This window comes from Malaclemys terrapin, chromosome 10 (genome assembly GCF_027887155.1).
Source record: "Malaclemys terrapin pileata isolate rMalTer1 chromosome 10, rMalTer1.hap1, whole genome shotgun sequence".
NCBI lineage: Eukaryota > Metazoa > Chordata > Testudines > Emydidae > Malaclemys > Malaclemys terrapin.
In genome coordinates, this window is record NC_071514.1 from 47,173,395 (window position 1) to 47,191,086 (window position 17,692).

At 47.6% G+C, this 17,692-nt stretch overlaps 1 protein-coding gene across 2 annotated transcripts in view; it reads left to right on the plus strand.

Moving 5' to 3' along the window:
* The window catches only part of PML (PML nuclear body scaffold), a 35,345-nt gene extending 20,384 nt beyond the window's left edge, over positions 1 to 14,961 (plus strand). For both annotated transcript variants that reach the window (XM_054042020.1, XM_054042023.1), the window contains 3 exons: positions 821 to 873; positions 13,031 to 13,178; positions 14,037 to 14,961. In XM_054042020.1, coding sequence (XP_053897995.1) covers positions 821 to 873; positions 13,031 to 13,178; positions 14,037 to 14,611 — 776 coding nt within the window. In that variant the 3' untranslated portion in view covers positions 14,612 to 14,961. The remainder of the gene's footprint in view (positions 1 to 820; positions 874 to 13,030; positions 13,179 to 14,036) is intronic.
* Positions 14,962 to 17,692: the final 2,731 nt, after the last annotated feature.

The window sequence follows — 17,692 nt, forward strand, 5'->3', positions numbered from 1 at the left end:
TCGGAGCAGCTGGCTTCTCAACCTCTTTCATGACATGATCCCATGTTACAGCACAAAAGTTCAGAGACCACCCCCACTTCCAATAATTTTGGGACCTCTCCCGTATAGCCATAAAGAGAAGTCCCACCCACCACATCCCCAAATTGTTAATTTGTGGTCCAGATCCCTTGCTAGGGATCTGGACCACAGGTAGAGAATCCATGATCTATAGCAACATCTAGTAATCTGGGCTTTCCTGGTTCCACATACAGACAAACAGGGAACTGTTCTGAAATGAGTGACTGAAAATAATGACTGAGGAGGAGATGGGAAAGGCTAAGTTCAGTGTGGCTAGACAGTGATGCAGAGAGACACAACTACACAGCCTCAACACCCAGGGAAGGAAGAAAGGAACGGCAGCAGAAGGGAGGAAAATAAGAAAGCGAGGAATAGAAAAGCCAGGCTATGATGCTGGAAATAATTCCCTGAAGCACTGGACTTCTTGTAGCAGATCAGGGCAGGAGGGCAGCACTGAGGTGAAATGTATCTCAGCTGGAGTGAAAAGGAAAATCGGCACATGCAGCAACAGAGGAAACTGCCTCTCTGGAAAAGCTCTTGCTGCTACATCCCAGCCAGTGGAGAGGACTCTAATGCAACACTCATCAACCAGCCCACTATGTGACCCTTATATGGCTTTGGCAAGCACTGTGTGGCTGGGGAGGGACCCACGGTGCTTTGCCAGTTTTTCCTTTGTCCTGTGCCCCTTTCTGCACAAGCCCTCGGTGGCTTTCATGCTGCACCTGTTCAAACTGGCACTTGACTCCCTGTCTTCTGTTTGCAGAAGACTCCAGCATCGTGATAAGCAGTTCTGAAGATACCGACGAAGACACGGTGGTGAGTGCAATAAGAGCCCAGGATCCACAGTAACTGGGATGCAATATCAATTGTGCCAAAATGCTGTGAGTCGCTGCCACTTGTAAGATCAACGGCAGTGAATGGAAACACAAGCACACTATGGTTGGGACGTTCAGCCACCTGCCTTAGCATTACAATTCTCCCCACTTGGTTCAGTGAGGATTCTGAGACCATGCACTAAAGGTTTGGCATGTCCTAAGGATCCACATTAATCTGCCAGTCACATACCTTTCAAGATTCCTAGGTGTCGGCAAGAAAACCTCTCCTTAGTTGGATGAGAGTCATCAGGCAGGTATAAGTTTAACCTTCTCCTCCGGGACTCTTTCTGAATGAGTAACCACATTATCTGTTGGCTCCTCTCCCCATAACTCAGTCAGATTCCAGCGGAAGGAATCTGCTGGGATGTTTCAGAACATTCTTCCACCACCCTGATGTTTGTTCAGCAAGAGTTCTCATCATCTGCTCTCTCGCTCTCTTCTCCTTCAGTGACTCTATGCCATTTCTCAATGCGCCACAATGGGTTGAGCTCTTGCTTCTGTAATAGCAAGGATAGGTCCTTAGCTGCTTTCTGATTGCTTAACATCCCTTCCAAAATGAAGCCCATTGTGGATTTCCCCCCAGCTGATGTTCCCAGTGGTCTAGACACCCCTTCTCTCTTTCCCAGATAAGCACATGCCTCCCCTTCACCAGTGGCATTATGTGTTTGACATATCCACTTACTGCTCCAAGACAGTGTTTCCTAGCGGATAGGGCACAGGACTAAAGACTCAGGAGACCTAGATTCTGTTCCCGGTTCTGCCACTGGTCTGTTGTGTGTTCTTGGGCAAGTCACTTCAGCTCTCTGTGCCTCAGTTTCCCCATCCGTAAAACAGGAATAACGCTACTGCCCTCCTTTGTAAAGCACTCTACAGATGACCGTGCTAGCTGAGAACTGGGTATGGTTATTCTGCAATGCCTCACTCAGGAGACTGGTATCAGAGACTGACCTGAGTAGAAGTATCAGGGGGTAGCCGTGTTAGTCTGTACCTACAAAAACAACAAGGAGTCTGGTGGCACCTTAAAGACTAAGATTTATTTGGGCATAAGCTTTCATGAGTAAAAACCTCACTTCTATGCATCCGAAGAAGTGAGGTTTTTACTCACGAAAGCTTATGCCCAAATAAATCTGTTAGTCTTTAAGGTGCCACCAGACTCCTTGTTGTTTCTGAGTAGAAGTAGATGGCTGCTGACTGTACATCAAGACACAGGCAAGCACGGGTGTGACTTACCCAAGCACAATGCCGTAGGCTGAGGGAGAAATGCATCGCTTAATGCTACTGAAAGAAAACAAAAGGAGACAAATTCATCCCTGCTGTAACCCCCCTGAAGCCCAGAGAGCCACACAAGTAATATTTGGTTCAAGGTGTCGTCCCATCTCAAACATGCCCTGTTCATTGACTACGGCTCTGAGCATGGAACAAGCAATGCAAGTCCCCTCTCCCTTCCCAGTACAACCAGCACAGGCAGCCCTCACCCGTGCTTTGGTGATCTCCAGCTGTTGGCAAATCCCCTCTGGACTCATATCCCTTAGCCCAATTGCTGCAACTCCAACGTGGTGAGCTAAGTGGCTCCACCAGGGGCCGGATTTGCTACTATGTCTTGTGACATTTTTATTTCAGAAGGTTGAAAAAGCTACTAGGGGGGAAGCTGTTCTAGACTTGATTTTAACAAATAGGGAGGAACTCGTTGAGAATGTGAAAGTAGAAGGCAGCCTGGGTGAAAGTGATCATGAAATCATAGAGTTTGCAATTCTAAGGAAGGGTAGAAGGGAGAACAGCAAAATAGAGACAATGGATTTCAGGAAGGCAGATTTTGGGAAGCTCAGAGAGCTGATAGGTAAGGTCCCATGGGAATCAAGACTGAGGGGAAAAACAACTGAGGAGAGTTGGCAGTTTTTCAAAGGGACACTATTAAGGGCCCAAAAGCAAGCTATTCCGCTGGTTAGGAAAGATAGAAAATGTGGCAAAAGACCACCTTGGCTTAACCACGAGATCTTGCACGATCTAAAAAATAAAAAGGAGTCATATAAAAAATGGAAACTAGGACAGATTACAAAGGATGAATATAGGCAAACAACACAGGAATGCAGGGGCAAGATTAGAAAGGCAAAGGCACAAAATGAGCTCAAACTAGCTACGGGAATAAAAGGAAACAAGAAGACTTTTTATCAATACATTAGAAGCAAGAGGAAGACCAAAGACAGGGTAGGCCCACTGCTTAGTGAAGAGGGAGAAACAGTAACAGGAAACTTGGAAATGGCAGAGATGCTTAATGACTTCTTTGTTTCGGTCTTCACCGAGAAGTCTGAAGCAATGCCTAACATAGTGAATGCTAATGGGAAGGGGGTAGGTTTAGCGGATAAAATAAAAAAAGAACAAGTTAAAAATCACTTAGAAAAGTTAGATGCCTGCAAGTCACCCGGGCCTGATGAAATGCATCCTAGAATACTCAAGGAGCTAATAGAGGAGGTATCTGAGCCTCTAGCTATTATCTTTGGAAAGTCATGGGAGACGGGAGAGATTCCAGAAGACTGGAAAAGGGCAAATATAGTGCCCATCTATAAAAAGGGAAATAAAAACAACCCAGGTAACTACAGACCGGTTAGTTTAACTTCTGTGCCAGGGAAGATAATGGAGCAAGTAATTAAGGAAATCATCTGCAAACACTTGGAAGGTGGTAAGGTGATAGGGAACAGCCAGCATGGATTTGTGAAGAACAAATCGTGTCAAACCAATCTGATAGCTTTCTTTGATAGAATAACGAGCCTTGTGGATAAGGGTGAAGCGGTGGATGTGGTATACCTAGACTTTAGTAAGGCATTTGATACGGTCTCGCATGATATTCTTATCGATAAACTAGGCAAATACAAATTAGATGGGGCTACTATAAGGTGGGTGCATAACTGGCTGGATAACCGTACTCAGAGAGTTGTTATTAATGGTTCCCAATCCTGCTGGAAAGGCGTAACGAGTGGGGTTCCGCAGGGGTCTGTTTTGGGACCGGCTCTGTTCAATATCTTCATCAACGACTTAGATATTGGCATAGAAAGTACGCTTATTAAGTTTGCGGATGATACCAAACTGGGAGGGATTGCAACTACTTTGGAGGACAGGGTCATAATTCAAAATGATCTGGACAAATTGGAGAAATGGTCTGAGTTAAACAGGATGAAGTTTAACAAAGACAAATGCAAAGTGCTACACTTAGGAAGGAAAAATCAATTTCACACATACAGAATGGGAAAAGACTGTCTAGGAAGGAGTACGGCAGAAAGGGATCTAGGGGTTATAGTGGACCACAAGCTAAATATGAGTCAACAGTGTGATGCTGTTGCAAAAAAAGCAAACATGATTCTGGGATGCATTAACAGGTGTGTTGTGAGCAAGACACGAGAAGTCATTCTTCCGCTCTACTCTGCTCTGGTTAGGCCTCAGCTGGAGTATTGTGTCCAGTTCTGGGCGCCGCATTTTAAAAAAGATGTGGAGAAATTGGAAAGGGTCCAAAGAAGAGCAACAAGAATGATTAAAGGTCTTGAGAACATGACCTATGAAGGAAGGCTGAAAGAACTGGGTTTGTTTAGTTTGGAGAAGAGAAGACTGAGAGGGGACATGATAGCAGTTTTCAGGTATCTAAAAGGGTGTCATGAGGAGGAGGGAGAGAACTTGTTCACCTTAGCCTCTAAGGATAGAACCAGAAACAATGGGTTTAAACTGCAGCAAGGGAGGTCTAGGTTGGACATTAGGAAAAAGTTCCTAACTGTCAGGGTGATTAAACACTGGAACAAATTGCCTAGGGAGGTTGTGGAATCTCCGTCTCTGGAGATATTTAAGAGTAGGTTAGATAAATGTCTATCAGGGATGGTCTAGACAGTATTTGGTCCTGCCATGCGGGCAGGGGACTGGACTCGATGACCTCTCGAGGTCCCTTCCAGTCCTATAATCTATGATTCTATGTCACTCACACCTGTGCAAAGTGGGCGTGAACCAATAGCATTTGGATCTGCTCCGCTCACACTGCCTAGGTGTAATTGACTATCCAGGGTGCAGGGCAGTGGGGAACCTGGACCCACATGTTTCATGAATGCCACTGTAACTGTCTCAGGCATTTTCTCTTGCAGGGGATGTGCCAGCAAGTACATTGAAATGGTCTCACATCACATGCAAATACAGCTTTGTAGATGGCGCTGCTGAAATGACCCTCTCAAGTCAATCTGTGTGAATGTCCCCCTCAGGGAGTTCATTTCCTCCTTTGTGAGTGTTTTCTTTTCCTGGCTTGTAAGAAACTTAAGTGATCAGCGCTTAATTAGAGATGGCCCCAAAAAAGTAAAGATCTGGATTCAGATCCAAACTTTGCATCTTTCCTGGGATTTCCAAAGGAGTCTAAGGGAACTGCTAAATCTCCTAATAAAAATCCTTTTGCACATTTCTATACTTAATGTTTCCAGTCGTCTCCAGCCCACAAATTCTGCCCAATTGGTATTTTTTCTGGAACTCAAGCACCTTCCTACATCATTCTCATTGAGATGTTCTGGTATTATTCTTTATTGATTGATGACAGTAGTATAAAAATTAAATAGGAGGAAGTATCCTTTATAGAATTTGGCAGTATGATCCCGAACTAGTTTCTTCAAGCTTAACTTGGATAGTGGCGCTATGCTACACTACAGAATGAAATGCATGAAAATCATTTTTTATAATTGGTGCTGGTAGCACGTGATCTAGTTAAGACTGATTTCCAGCTTGCTCTTTCACAGGCTCATAATTTACACAGACAAATGCAGGCTTCAATTTTATGTTTTTGTCTCAGCCCAAAGGGGAATTGTTTGAGCCACTTCATTTGAGCTGTTTGTGAGTTATTGGAGAGTGGGGGAGTGGGCGAACAATAATTCCTGTTAGTCTCCATCAGAAAGTGCTCTCAGATGACTCAATATGACTAAAATGTAGAGGGTCTAATTCTTCTCTGACTTCTGTCACTTTTACATTGGTTTCAGTGCACTCACTCTTGAGTTACACCAGAGTAGGTGAGAGGAGAATTGGGCCCAGGAACTTCAAACTTGTCTTGTTTTTAGATCTCACTAAGATTTAAAACCACAGGCTATGTTTGCAGGCTGTCAGTTCAGATGGTTTGAAGTTTGGAATGTTGGAAGTCAGCAGTTTTGTGTATCGCCCATTAGAACTTTCCTGGTTTTTTACTCATTTTAAGGATGACTTTGTCAACGATGCCACCATTGTCCATGACACGCCGCACTGTCAGAGTCAAAAGAGGAGTATCTCTGATCGAAGGAACTTACCCATTCTGCTCAAGAAATAGGCAGAGCTTTTAAGATCTTCAGACAAAATAGCTTCATATAAAGAAACTTACAAGATCAGTTAAGGGTGACTGAATTAAGGAAGTTATATTTAACGATATTTTAATTAAAGACTCTAGGGGCTGAAGCTTGTGGAATTTATAAACCTCACAGGGAAGAGAATTTTTAGCATAGGCCAAAGATAAAGCAATAGGACAGAGATTGTCTGTTCCAAACTGAATTTGCCCAGATCAAGGGCAAAGTTAGGGTGTGCTGCAAAGCAATTGACATCAGTGGGAGTCTTTGCATTGCCTTCCTTGGGCTTTGGATCAGCCCTTGGAGCTTTGATATATGGAAACATTAGCGAATGAGGTTTTCTGTAGTTTGTTTGTTACTGTTGGATCAGCATTAGCAATTATCTAGGGCTACAAAAATGGGGACCATCTTTGATGCATGGGACAGGGGATAAGCTATTCAGTATGTAGAAACTTTAACAGTAGTTGTGTAGATAAAATTTCATGTAACACTTTGAAAAGGTACCGCCCACCCCCTGCTTTGAAAACAATATTAAAAATCCACAGGATTCATGATATATTTAACCACATGACAAATCCCAGTGGCCGATGTCCTTAGAAATAAAGAAGCAGTTGAATTGATGGGGTGGGGAGGGACCTGTTTTCAGTGGAAGGGGTTAGATATATGATTGGGATGGGTGCCATGGTTTTGGGGAATGTAACATGGAAGTGCTTTTGTATGGGATAAGAATGCAGGAATGTAAGTCACTCTTGTTACACTCAATAAAACAAATTCAAAATTAAAAGCAACCCACTGCCATCTTCCTTACCTGTTTTCTTTGCAATTTCTCTTTCCTTCTTCCAGTGGTGAACTGAGCCTAAATGGGAACTGGATCCAATCCAACCAAGGGACTTATGCTCATGCCATTCCTTCTTCCAATGCTGCCTGCTGCACCCCTGTCCCTTTGGTAAACCCTAACGCCTTCTGGCATTTTCTCCCACATGCAGCATGGTCTGGAGGAACAAGCATGGAGTTTGGAGTCACAGGGGACTGGCTTCCAATCCTGGCTCTGCCACTGATTCACTGTGGAGCCTTGAGTGACTCACTTCACCTTTCATTCATGTTTCCCCACCTGTCAAATGAGGATGATAGTACTCACCCTTCCTGCCTCACAGGGGTGCTGTGAGGATTAATTACAGTAGTGTCTGTTCAATGCTTTGCACACACCTCCCAGGCTGGTGTCTGCGTCCGTGAATCCTCCTTTTATCTATCCTTCATCATAGCTTCAGTAGGTAGGGAGCTTTGACTCGCCGTGGAAGCCATTGAGCACCGTTGCTCAGAGCCCGCTCTCACCGCACTCCTGGCTAAGAACATCCAGGAGCACGTTATGCTTTTCAAAGGATTCAGACACCTGACTCCCTCAGACTCCTTTGGAAATCCCATCTACCAGGTGTAGAGTGAATTGGGACAACTATTAATCTAGCTGCCCCTTTTGCCTTGTAAAGAGCTGCTGTCTGGCTGTATTGATGGGGGGCCCCCAGTGGGTATCTCCATGGGATGCCAATGGAAAGGAAGAAGCAAGCAGCCCAAAGGACCAGGCACATGGGCAAAGACTCAGGTGGCTACTACCCTGAGTCAGTTGATGCCATCAACAGCAGTGAAAGGGGTAGCAAATATAAGAAAATAGCAGAGCCAACCCAAGCCATGGGTAAGGATAAGCCTGCTCAAATAAATGGCACTCATCTCACCCTGTAAGCAGCTGGTGAAGGACTCCAACAGATGCCCTCTAGGTGAGTTCTACCACCAAGGACCCTCCACAGGGAAAGTCCTGTCCCCAACCCCATCCATTCTGAACCTAAGGATTAGGAATAGTTCTGCCTCCCATGAATAGTAACTGATGGGCAGAGACTTAGGTCAAGAGACCATTGCCAAAGTACTTACGAGTTTAGAGTCTTCTTCGAGTGGTGGTCCCTATATGTATTCCAAATGTGGGAGTACATGCACGCCATGCAGTGGGGCTGGAAGGTTTTCCTAGCAGTGTTCATTGACCCACATGTCATCTTGTGCTCCCAGCTGAGGCTATATTATGCTGCATGAGTCAACACAGCGCCAGTTCCCTTTTACTGCCGCATGGCTGGAGTCGAAACCCCTGCTCCTCCGGGATCTCAGTTTTTGACTAAGAGAGCACTTTGGACTGTTGTATAGAGTTCTTGTTTGTTGTTTGCTTGTATAGCATGGTAAGTACACATAGTAGTTAATGTAGTTAATTAGAGATTGTTTACCCCATTCGCGGTATGTTTTCCCTTCCCCAGGTACTATGTCCCACATTCCAGGGTTTAAAAACTGTGCTTTGTGCCCTCACTTGTGCTCGTCGTTCACCGAGAACCAGCATTACCTTTACTGCCATGGGGAGGCTCATATCACGACTCATTGCAAGATCTCTAAGTCCTTCCTGCCACGGACTTGGGAAGCGTGGGAACTTGGCCTCAGAAAGTTGCTTATGGAGGATGCCATGAGACCGCAGGCACACTCTGATTTGGAACCGTCACTGCAGCACCCATCACCAGTGGTGAGTGCTCCTCCCAGCACTTCCCACGCCTCCCATCTGATAGTACCGACGGTCAAGGACGAGCCGAGACATGAGGGTACAAAGCATTCTCCTGGGCATCTGAGCAAGTCCCCATTGAGAGCCACCTCCAAGCAGTGTTCCCTTCCCGAGCCAGACCAGGTAAGGTGAGGAGTCATGTGCCAGAACTGCTGCACCAGTGCTAAGCTTCCCCATACCGAGAATGAATTGAAGCACAAGAAGGATCTGGTGATATTGCCGATTGTCCCAGCATCTGCCTGCCCTGACCAGTCTCCAGCTTGCGCACCGCCCATCCACCCACTGCCTTCGCACCTACCGGTCCAAACATCCCCATGAACACCACCTCGGTTCTCCAATTTTTCCAGAAACATCCCTCAGACTCCTAGACGTTTTGAGCCTCTTCTCCTGATGGAGCAACTGCAGCTGCCCTACCTGCCTTCTCCATTGCTTGCCTGTGAGCTACCCATGCCAGTGAATGAACGGGGTCGTACTGACTCACTGCGGTTTGCCTGACGAGACCCTCATTCCTCCCTTTCTATGGCCCCTGATGACCAAAGGCAGTATCTGGTCCAGTTATAGCAGGTAGCTGAGGATCTGGGCATACCGTTAGAGGTGGTCCAGGACCAGCACCGTCAACTGCAGGACATCCTCCAACCACAGGGACCGTAATGGCTGGCACTGCCCATTAATGATTCTATCCTTCAGCCCACACGGACAGTGTGGCACACTCCTGCTTCCTTTACATCCACACCAAAATGTGTGACAGGCCAGTACTAAGGAGACCTACTTTCTCTTCTCCCACTCATCCCCCAGCTCTCTGGTTATGCATGCAGCGATGGAACGGGTGCGCCAGCACATACAAGTCCAGTCCACCAGACCGGGCGGCCAAGCGTCTAGACCTTTTGGGGGAAAAGGGCTACTTGGCAGCATTGCAATGCCAAATTGCAAATTACCAGGTTCTGCTGGATAAGTATGATTTCAACAACAATGCTGCTCTAGAAAGAACCAACAGTTTAATGCCCTGGTGGAAGAGAGGTGCCTGGTGGCCAAAGTGGGCCTCCAACTGGCAGTCGATGCCACGAGCGGGTCTTTGCGCTCCCTTTCCATGGGTGTCATCATGTGACAAGATTCCTGACTGCAGTCCTCTGGTTTTCCTTGGGAGGTCCAAACCTCTCCTTTGACAAGGACAAGTTGTTCTCTGCCAAAACAAACTAGTCCCTTCACTCGCTTAAAGACTCTAGAGCAATTTTGCGCTCCATGGGGATCTATATCCTAACTCTCCAACACAAACAGCAGCACCAATCATTCCATCCCCAGCCATATGCCCCCTACCTGGCCTAGTATCAGCAGCACACACACACACACATACCCGTAGGCACCACTGACCCCAGTGACAGCCACCCACAGTGTCTGTCATGGCCACCTCCTCCACCCTGGCCCACCAACAAACCAAGACACAGTTTTGACATCACGGTTGATAACTGCGAACCGTCCCCGTTGCCACCTGCGGCCCCCCAGGTCATCTCTGGGGGCCAGCTTGCACTGTTCGCCCACAATTGGGGCAAGATCACGATGGACCGTTGGGTATTGGAGATCATCCACCAAGGATACTCCATAGAATTTCTTTCTTTTCCTCCCCACTGCCCCCACTTCCCGGGGATCCTTCCCAGCAATGTCTACTACAGCAAGAAGCAGATGCTTTTCTTTCAAAGGGCACAGTAGAGCCCATGAGACCTCCCTTCGCAGGCAGGCGGTTTTACTCCCTGTACTTCCTCCTTTCATAGAAGGGCAGAGGGCACCTCCCCATACCTAATTTTCAGCTCCTGATGACACTGGCATCTATTATCTCCTCCCTTTCCCATAGGGCCTGGTTTGCAGCTCTAGACATGAAGGACGCCTCTTTCCACATTGACAGTCACCCATCCACTTTAAAATGTCTCTGTTTCCGGGTGAGACAACACCAATAACAGTTTGGAGTGCTCCCATTCGGCATTGTGATGGCAGTGGCAGCACCGATGTTCTGCATTGGCCACTTAATGTATCCTACCTGGGAGGAGAATCAGACACCTGGGAACGAATTTGCTGTAGTAACTCAGAGCTCTCCCCATCTACTGTCCCATCAGCAGCCATTGGGGATATTTACTACCTAGCAGTCGCTGATGGGCCACATGCCATTATAGGCAGTCTTATTATTTCATCCCTCCATAAACTTATCAAGCTCAGTCTTGAAACCAGTTAGACTTTTTGCCCGCACTGCTCCCCTTGGGAGGTTGCTCCAGAATGTCATTCCTCTGATTGTTAGAAATCTTGATCTAATTTCGAGCCTTAAATTGCCACTTCATATTCGTTCGTTTTTATGCCAACATTGGCCCTAAACTTAAATAACGCCTTTCCTTCCCTGGTATATAGCCCTTCTCCTCTTGTGAGAGCTGGGTTCTGTTTATGGCTCTGCCATTGGCCAGCTGCATAAGCTTGGGCACATCACATCTCTCTCTCTGTCTCAGTTCCCATTCTGTAGAAGGGTGGTGCCGATGACTATATAGAGAGCAGAAGATCTCAATGGTCAGTATCAGTGTCTCCATTGTCCAGATGGGAGGGAAGTGGCTTGCCCAATGTCACCTTGCAGTCCCATGGCAGAACCAGAAATTGAACCCACATTTCCTGCAGCCCAGTAGAGTGCTTAAAGCCATCGCTCTCCGTTTGCAGGTGGGAAAACTGAGACACAGCAAGGGACAGCAGTTGTATCCCAGCACACACAAGGTGCCAGTGTCAGACCCTAGATAGGAACTCGAGAGCTCTGGGTCTGACCTCTGGCCCACACCTCTGTCTAGATATGATGCAGCAAGTGCTAGTTTGCTGTGGGCAGTTGATGGCACAAACTCTGGGATCTTTCATACGCAGGATACCTTCTGTGGAAAAGTGGAAGCAGAACAACTGATTTCTCATTCCAGGGTAGTGGCAGCAAGACCTAGTCTCTCAACTGCTGTGAATAGAAAGGAAAAGTCAGCACAGTGCTTTTGACCTTGGGTAACTCCATTGATTATGGACTTCCTTCTGATTTATACCAGTGTAAATGAGAGCAGAATCAAGCCCAACATACAGTGTGTTCCTAGTATGCAAAGGAGAGCAAAGAATTGTTTCAAGGGGTATAAACTCGCATGAATTAAATGAAACTGAGCAGAAGAAGATTAGGTAAGCTAGACAGCAGGCAATATTTCTGTAGTCTATTGGAAAAGGGTAGTGTCCCTTTAAATAACTGGTGAGCCCTCCAGTGGCATTCACCATGTTCTAGAAGCCACCAGAGCCCAACCAGCCAGCTGTGTGGAGTGTAGCCCTGCCTGTTAAGATATATTTAGTAACCACAATTATTTGGGACCTGACTCAACAGGGTGGTTTTTGCAGATTGTGTTTACAAGACACAACAATTTCCTAAGCTGCAGATCTATTAAACTCCAGACTAGTCTCCCAAGCAGAATGGCAGAAGTGCAGGCACATCTGTAATGGAAAGAGGATTGGAGAATGTCACATAGGAAACAACCCTGCATTTGTCCAAGGAGTACAGAGCCTTACAGTGCTTAGTCTGAGTGCTTCATAAATACCAAGGGGGTGAGAGAGACAAAAAGAGAGGAGAAATTATCAGAAATGTCTCAAAATTCTGCCCAAAACATTTCAAATTTTGCTGAAAACCAAGAAAAAACAATAAAGCATGGAGAATTTTTTCATTTCAAAATATGTGCCCCCATTTTTCAACCAACTGCAAAGTAGGTCAACATATTTCACGTCAGGTGAGATTTCAAAATTGTGAGGTGCCAGTGAAAACCTGGAGGAAAAAAATATGAAAAGGAAGCATCATCCATTCCCATCCACTTTTTTGTTTTTCATCTGGCTCCCACAGCATTAGAGATGAGTATCGAGAGATCATACAAGACCATGGAACAAAACTTTTCTGCCTCCTCCTCCTCCTTTCCCTTTGGGGAGGGGGGGGGCAGTCCCAAGCTCATACCAGTGTCAAGGTGGTTACCTAGACAGGCATTAGAGCACAGACTTTAAACTCAGCCACTCCTCTACCCACCGGCTCGGCCACCTTTGCCTAGCCTCCTTTTCCACCTCTCAGCACATGCACAGGGCTTCCTCCTAGTGCAGGTGAACCCAGCTGATTCTTGGCACTACTGTGAGCATGGTGCATTCTCTCTGGTTTTCTGTTGTAGCTCTCCAGCATGCTAGAGGGCAGCAAGGACTCCTCCTTATACCTGCAATTCGAATGGGAAAGCAGTGCGCCAGGCTCTGGGGTCGTGGCCAGCGCTGGCTTTGGGGGAAGCACGCTGGTGTTCTTCGACATGAAGGTCAACAAAGACAGTGAGTCTGCTTTGCTCATTGAGAATCTCTATTAGCAGATAACCTGCGTGGTATGGGCAGGGGATAGGAGCTTCTATAGCAGCTCCTGCTCTGCTGTTAACCAATCCAGAGCAGATCTTCCTTCTGGAGTTCCTACAAACTCCAAGGCCAGTTCAGGTTAGACACGTGCAGTCATACAGGGCTTCAAACAAATCAGCCCCCAGCATCAAGAAAATCCTGAGCCTTTCACTTTGTGGCTAGGCCCAGGTCCACTCCCCCTTGTTTATCCTTCTACCTATGATATTTCTATAGTGCCAATCACTATGGGGACAAAGTGCTTTACAGAGCAACCCAGTGACTATTGTAATGACCATAGCTGAGTCTTCACTGAACCTGAGCCGTCTAGCTCCAAAGCACAGGCCCCTGCCACTTGCACTAAAGGACTAACTCCATTAGCAGGAGGCAGCAGCAGGGCTGATATCCTCTTATATTTGCCTGCCACTAGAGGAACAAAGAAGCACACTTTGCTAGTGTGTTACATCAGGTGAATAAATAATTGGAATCTAAGCCTTCTCTGATCAGCACCTCGCTTAGCTCTATGAACAAGCATTCTCATCTGCTTGGAAAGGAGACAGCAGGATGGACTAGCTGGGAACCTCCCCCCCAATGCTGCCTTTACACCCAGGCATCACTTACAGAAGGCAAAGATCTCCAGCCAGTAGGCAGGGGGTCCCTACAATACCAGAGTTTGACAAGAACTAAGAGATCACTGGGCCCTCTGACCCCTTTCTCTCAGCTCCTCATATCCCAGGTCTCTCTGCATTACTGATGCTATATGATGTCTCTAAAGTTCCTGATTCTGCCATTTTCCTACTCCAGCACAGATGATCACTCAGCTGGCTGCAGCAAATGGAGAAAACAGCTTTAAGGCTGTGATACAAACCCCAGAGTCTGTGCTCAGTTTGATTTCACAAGGCGTCTCCCTTGAGACAGGGCTAGAGCACTTTCTCTGCTACCTCCGCTCTGTTCCCAAGCCCATCTTAGTTGTATATAACTTCTGGACATCGGAGCTCACTGTTCTCTTTAAAGCCTTGGATTCTTTTGCCAAGAAATGGGACTTCTGCACAACTGTCTGTGGTTACCTGGACACCCTGCCCTTAATTAAGGAAAAGATTCCCACATTTGGTCTTTATAAAATGAAGAACCTGATGAGAATGTACCTGCAGAAGCCACTGAACGACAGCAGCGCTCTGGCATCGGCGAAGGCCCTAAGGGATCTGTGTAAACTTCTGGAGATCCACACAGATCCAGATCCGAAGCCAGTACTGTCTCATTGCAACCTCGAATCTTACACTTCCCTCCAGCCTTTGCTGCAGGAGAAATTGCTCACCAGGTCTGCCGCAAAGATTCTGGCAATGCGCAGTATGGTCCTCTGTGAACTGCAGGAGTCATAGCAGGAGAGAGGGCTGCCAGTGACTTCAGGTCTCTCCATGATCAGCCTGAAGCTCTGAGTGAAAAGTTATATTATTATTCAGTGCTGTGCTGACGATCGACCTGCTTCTACTGGTGCCGTCAACTGTCAGTGTATCTGTGCTATGGATCGAGCTCTGTATTCCCGATGGGCACCTGGGAGGAAGCTGCTAAACAGCTAAAAACAGCTCTCCCTTTTCCTAGCAAGAGTGCAACAAGCTGCAGCTTGAGGCCATTACTGAGCTACCTATCCTTAGGTGCTTTTAGCATGTCAGTCACCAGACTGTCCTAGTGCTCTATCTGTCATGTATGATTAAACTACTTTTAAAACTAAGAGAGTCTTTAAGATGTTCCTGGTTGTAATCTAACCCATGTCACAACTGTAGAGGGGCCTATTTGCTACACACACCTTTGGAAATCTGACAGGATCAGCAAAAGCCATTTTCCCCCTAGACAGACTGCCACTCAACTGAAATATTCATGTCACCCCACTCCCCCTTTCTTCTCGTTAGATGAGGGGAGTGATAGCATCTTCCTTTGGTCTGGTCTATACTACCCGCCTGAATCGGCGGGTAGAAATCGACCTCTCGGGGATCAATTTATCGCGTCCCGTTGGGACGCGACAATCGATCCCCGAATCGGCGCTCTAACTCCACCAGCGGAGGTGGTAGTAAGCGCCGCTGACAAAAAGCCGCAGAAGTCGATTTTGCCGCCGTCCTCACAACGGGGTAAGTCGGCTGCAATACGTCAAATTCAGCTACGCTATTCACGTAGCTGAATTTGCGTATCTTAAATCGACTCCCCGCTGTAGTGTAGATGTACCCTTTGTCATCCAAAGAGACATTACCGGGGAGGACAGTTTGAGCTAGAGAGAGAAGTGATTACCTTTATCAAGCTCTCAGGCCTGTTCCCAAATTTGTGCATATTGGTGTCTCTCTTGTACAATTAGTCCCAGCCATTATCCTACCTCCCTACATATAGGATTCTCAGGACCCGTGTTTTGCATCATCTGCTGCACCTGGAATGAGGAAGCAGCTGATTGCAAAGATGTGAGCCTGCAAAGCCTGCCTCACCCGCCACAGGATGTGATAATTCTTCTGGGAACCTTGGGGAACCTTTACTCCACATGGGTGATGTGGCCTTGTAGGTCCTCAGTCTCTCTTTCCCTGCCTAAAGGCCTCACGGTGGTCACCAGCCTTCTGAGGGGGACCCTCCAGTAGGTCCTGCAATGTCCTGGCTAGTGAGCATTTGCCGTTGCGACCCCCTGTTGGATGGAGTGGTAAATGAACATGGGTTCAAACCTTTTTCTCCATCCATCTTATAATGCCCATCAGCATGGTGTCTGGGTGCCTATCACATTGCCCTCTGGGAGTGGGAGGCTCCTAGCTTTCATACACATGGAGACACTCCTTGAGCTCCAGTGGCAGCCCTAGAGAGCTGGGATTTTATGCCCACAATCCCCCTGTGCATTTCACCAGGTCTGGAGTCAAGAAGTCACTGCAGACTGATGTCCAGCTCTGGATGTGAACTCCAGACAATTGAGGAGGAGCATGACCTAGCTGGAGGGGAGTGTCGCAAAGCACTGGCTGAAACATGCCTCTGCCAGCTCAAACAGGCCCGGTCAAATGCTCTGAGGGCTAAACCTGCTGCATTCTATCATCAGTGCCACAGGCATGGGTAGGTCATAGCTGGCATTGGCCATATCTCTACACAGAGTCTCTCCCATGGCATTGCACCAGCACTGAGCTGGTTTCTTCAGGATGAACATTTGATCACATCTGCTCTTGCTTCAAATTCAAACCTGGGGGAAGTGGATGCCACCCCATGGCCCTATTCCTTTCATCCCACAGGGATATCACCACCTCTCTTCTCCTGTTCAGCTAAGGAAGAGCAGAGAGGCTCACTCATTTATTGCTGATGCCTGGATGAATCTAGGGTGACCAGGTGTCCAATTTTTGATGGGAACACCCAGTTGAAAAGGGATCCTGGTGGCTCCAGTCAGCACCGGAAATGCGGCCAATGGGAGCTGCGGGGGTGGTGCCTGTGGACGGGGCAGCGTGCAGAGCCACCTGGCTGCATCGCCGCTTGGGAGCCAGAGGGGGGATATGCCGCTGCTTCCAGGAGCTGCTTGAGGTAAGCGCTGCCCAGAGCCTGCACTTCTGACTCCCTGCTGCACCCCAATCCCCTGCCCTGATCCCCATCCCACCCTCCAAACCCCCCAGCCCCACCCCAGAGTCTGCACCTCAAGCTGGAGCCCTCATCCCCCCACACACACACTTAACCTTCTGCCCCAGCCCAGAGCCGCCTCCTACACCCTGAAGCCCTCATTTCTGGCCCCACCCCAGAACCCACCCCCCCAGCCCAGAGCCTGTACCTCCTCCCATACCCCAACCCCCGCCTTAGCCGGGAGCCCCCTCCCATACTCTGAACCACTCCCCAGCCCAATGAAAATGAGCGAGTGAGTGAGCGTGGGGAGAGCGAGAGACAGAGGAAGGGGAGGATGGAGTGAGTGGGGACGGGGCCTCGGAGAAGGGTGGGACCTCAGAGAAGGGGCGGAGCAGGGGGCGGGGCAAGGGTGTTTGGTTTTGTGCAAGTAGAAAGTTGACAACCCTAGATGAGTCATATATTAGATGTTGTGAAACTACTGAGGCACTCATCACCAAGCCTTTGCAAAGGGCAGGCCATCTCCTGGAGAAGCGATAGTCTGTGGAAGGAACTGCATAGTACAGTGAGCCAATCCACCAGCCAACAAGGATCTGACCCAGATTAGGGCCCAGCTGTCTTGGTCCATATCCTAGTGAGGCACAGAGCACAGTAGCTCCTAGACGAAATCCCAGGCCAGATCCACAGTGGACAGTACGGGTGGTAAAGGGCCATGTAACCCAGACAGCCCTCTGTTTTCTATTTTTATTTGCACTGATTCATTTAAAAACCTGCTTCTTGCCCTAAACATGACTCTCTGAAATTAACAAGCATCTGATAAGAGATTTACTATCCCATATTAGTTTTTTTCTAGTGTCTATCCTGCTTCCCAATCAGACTCTGTTCAGTTACAGAGGTATAAT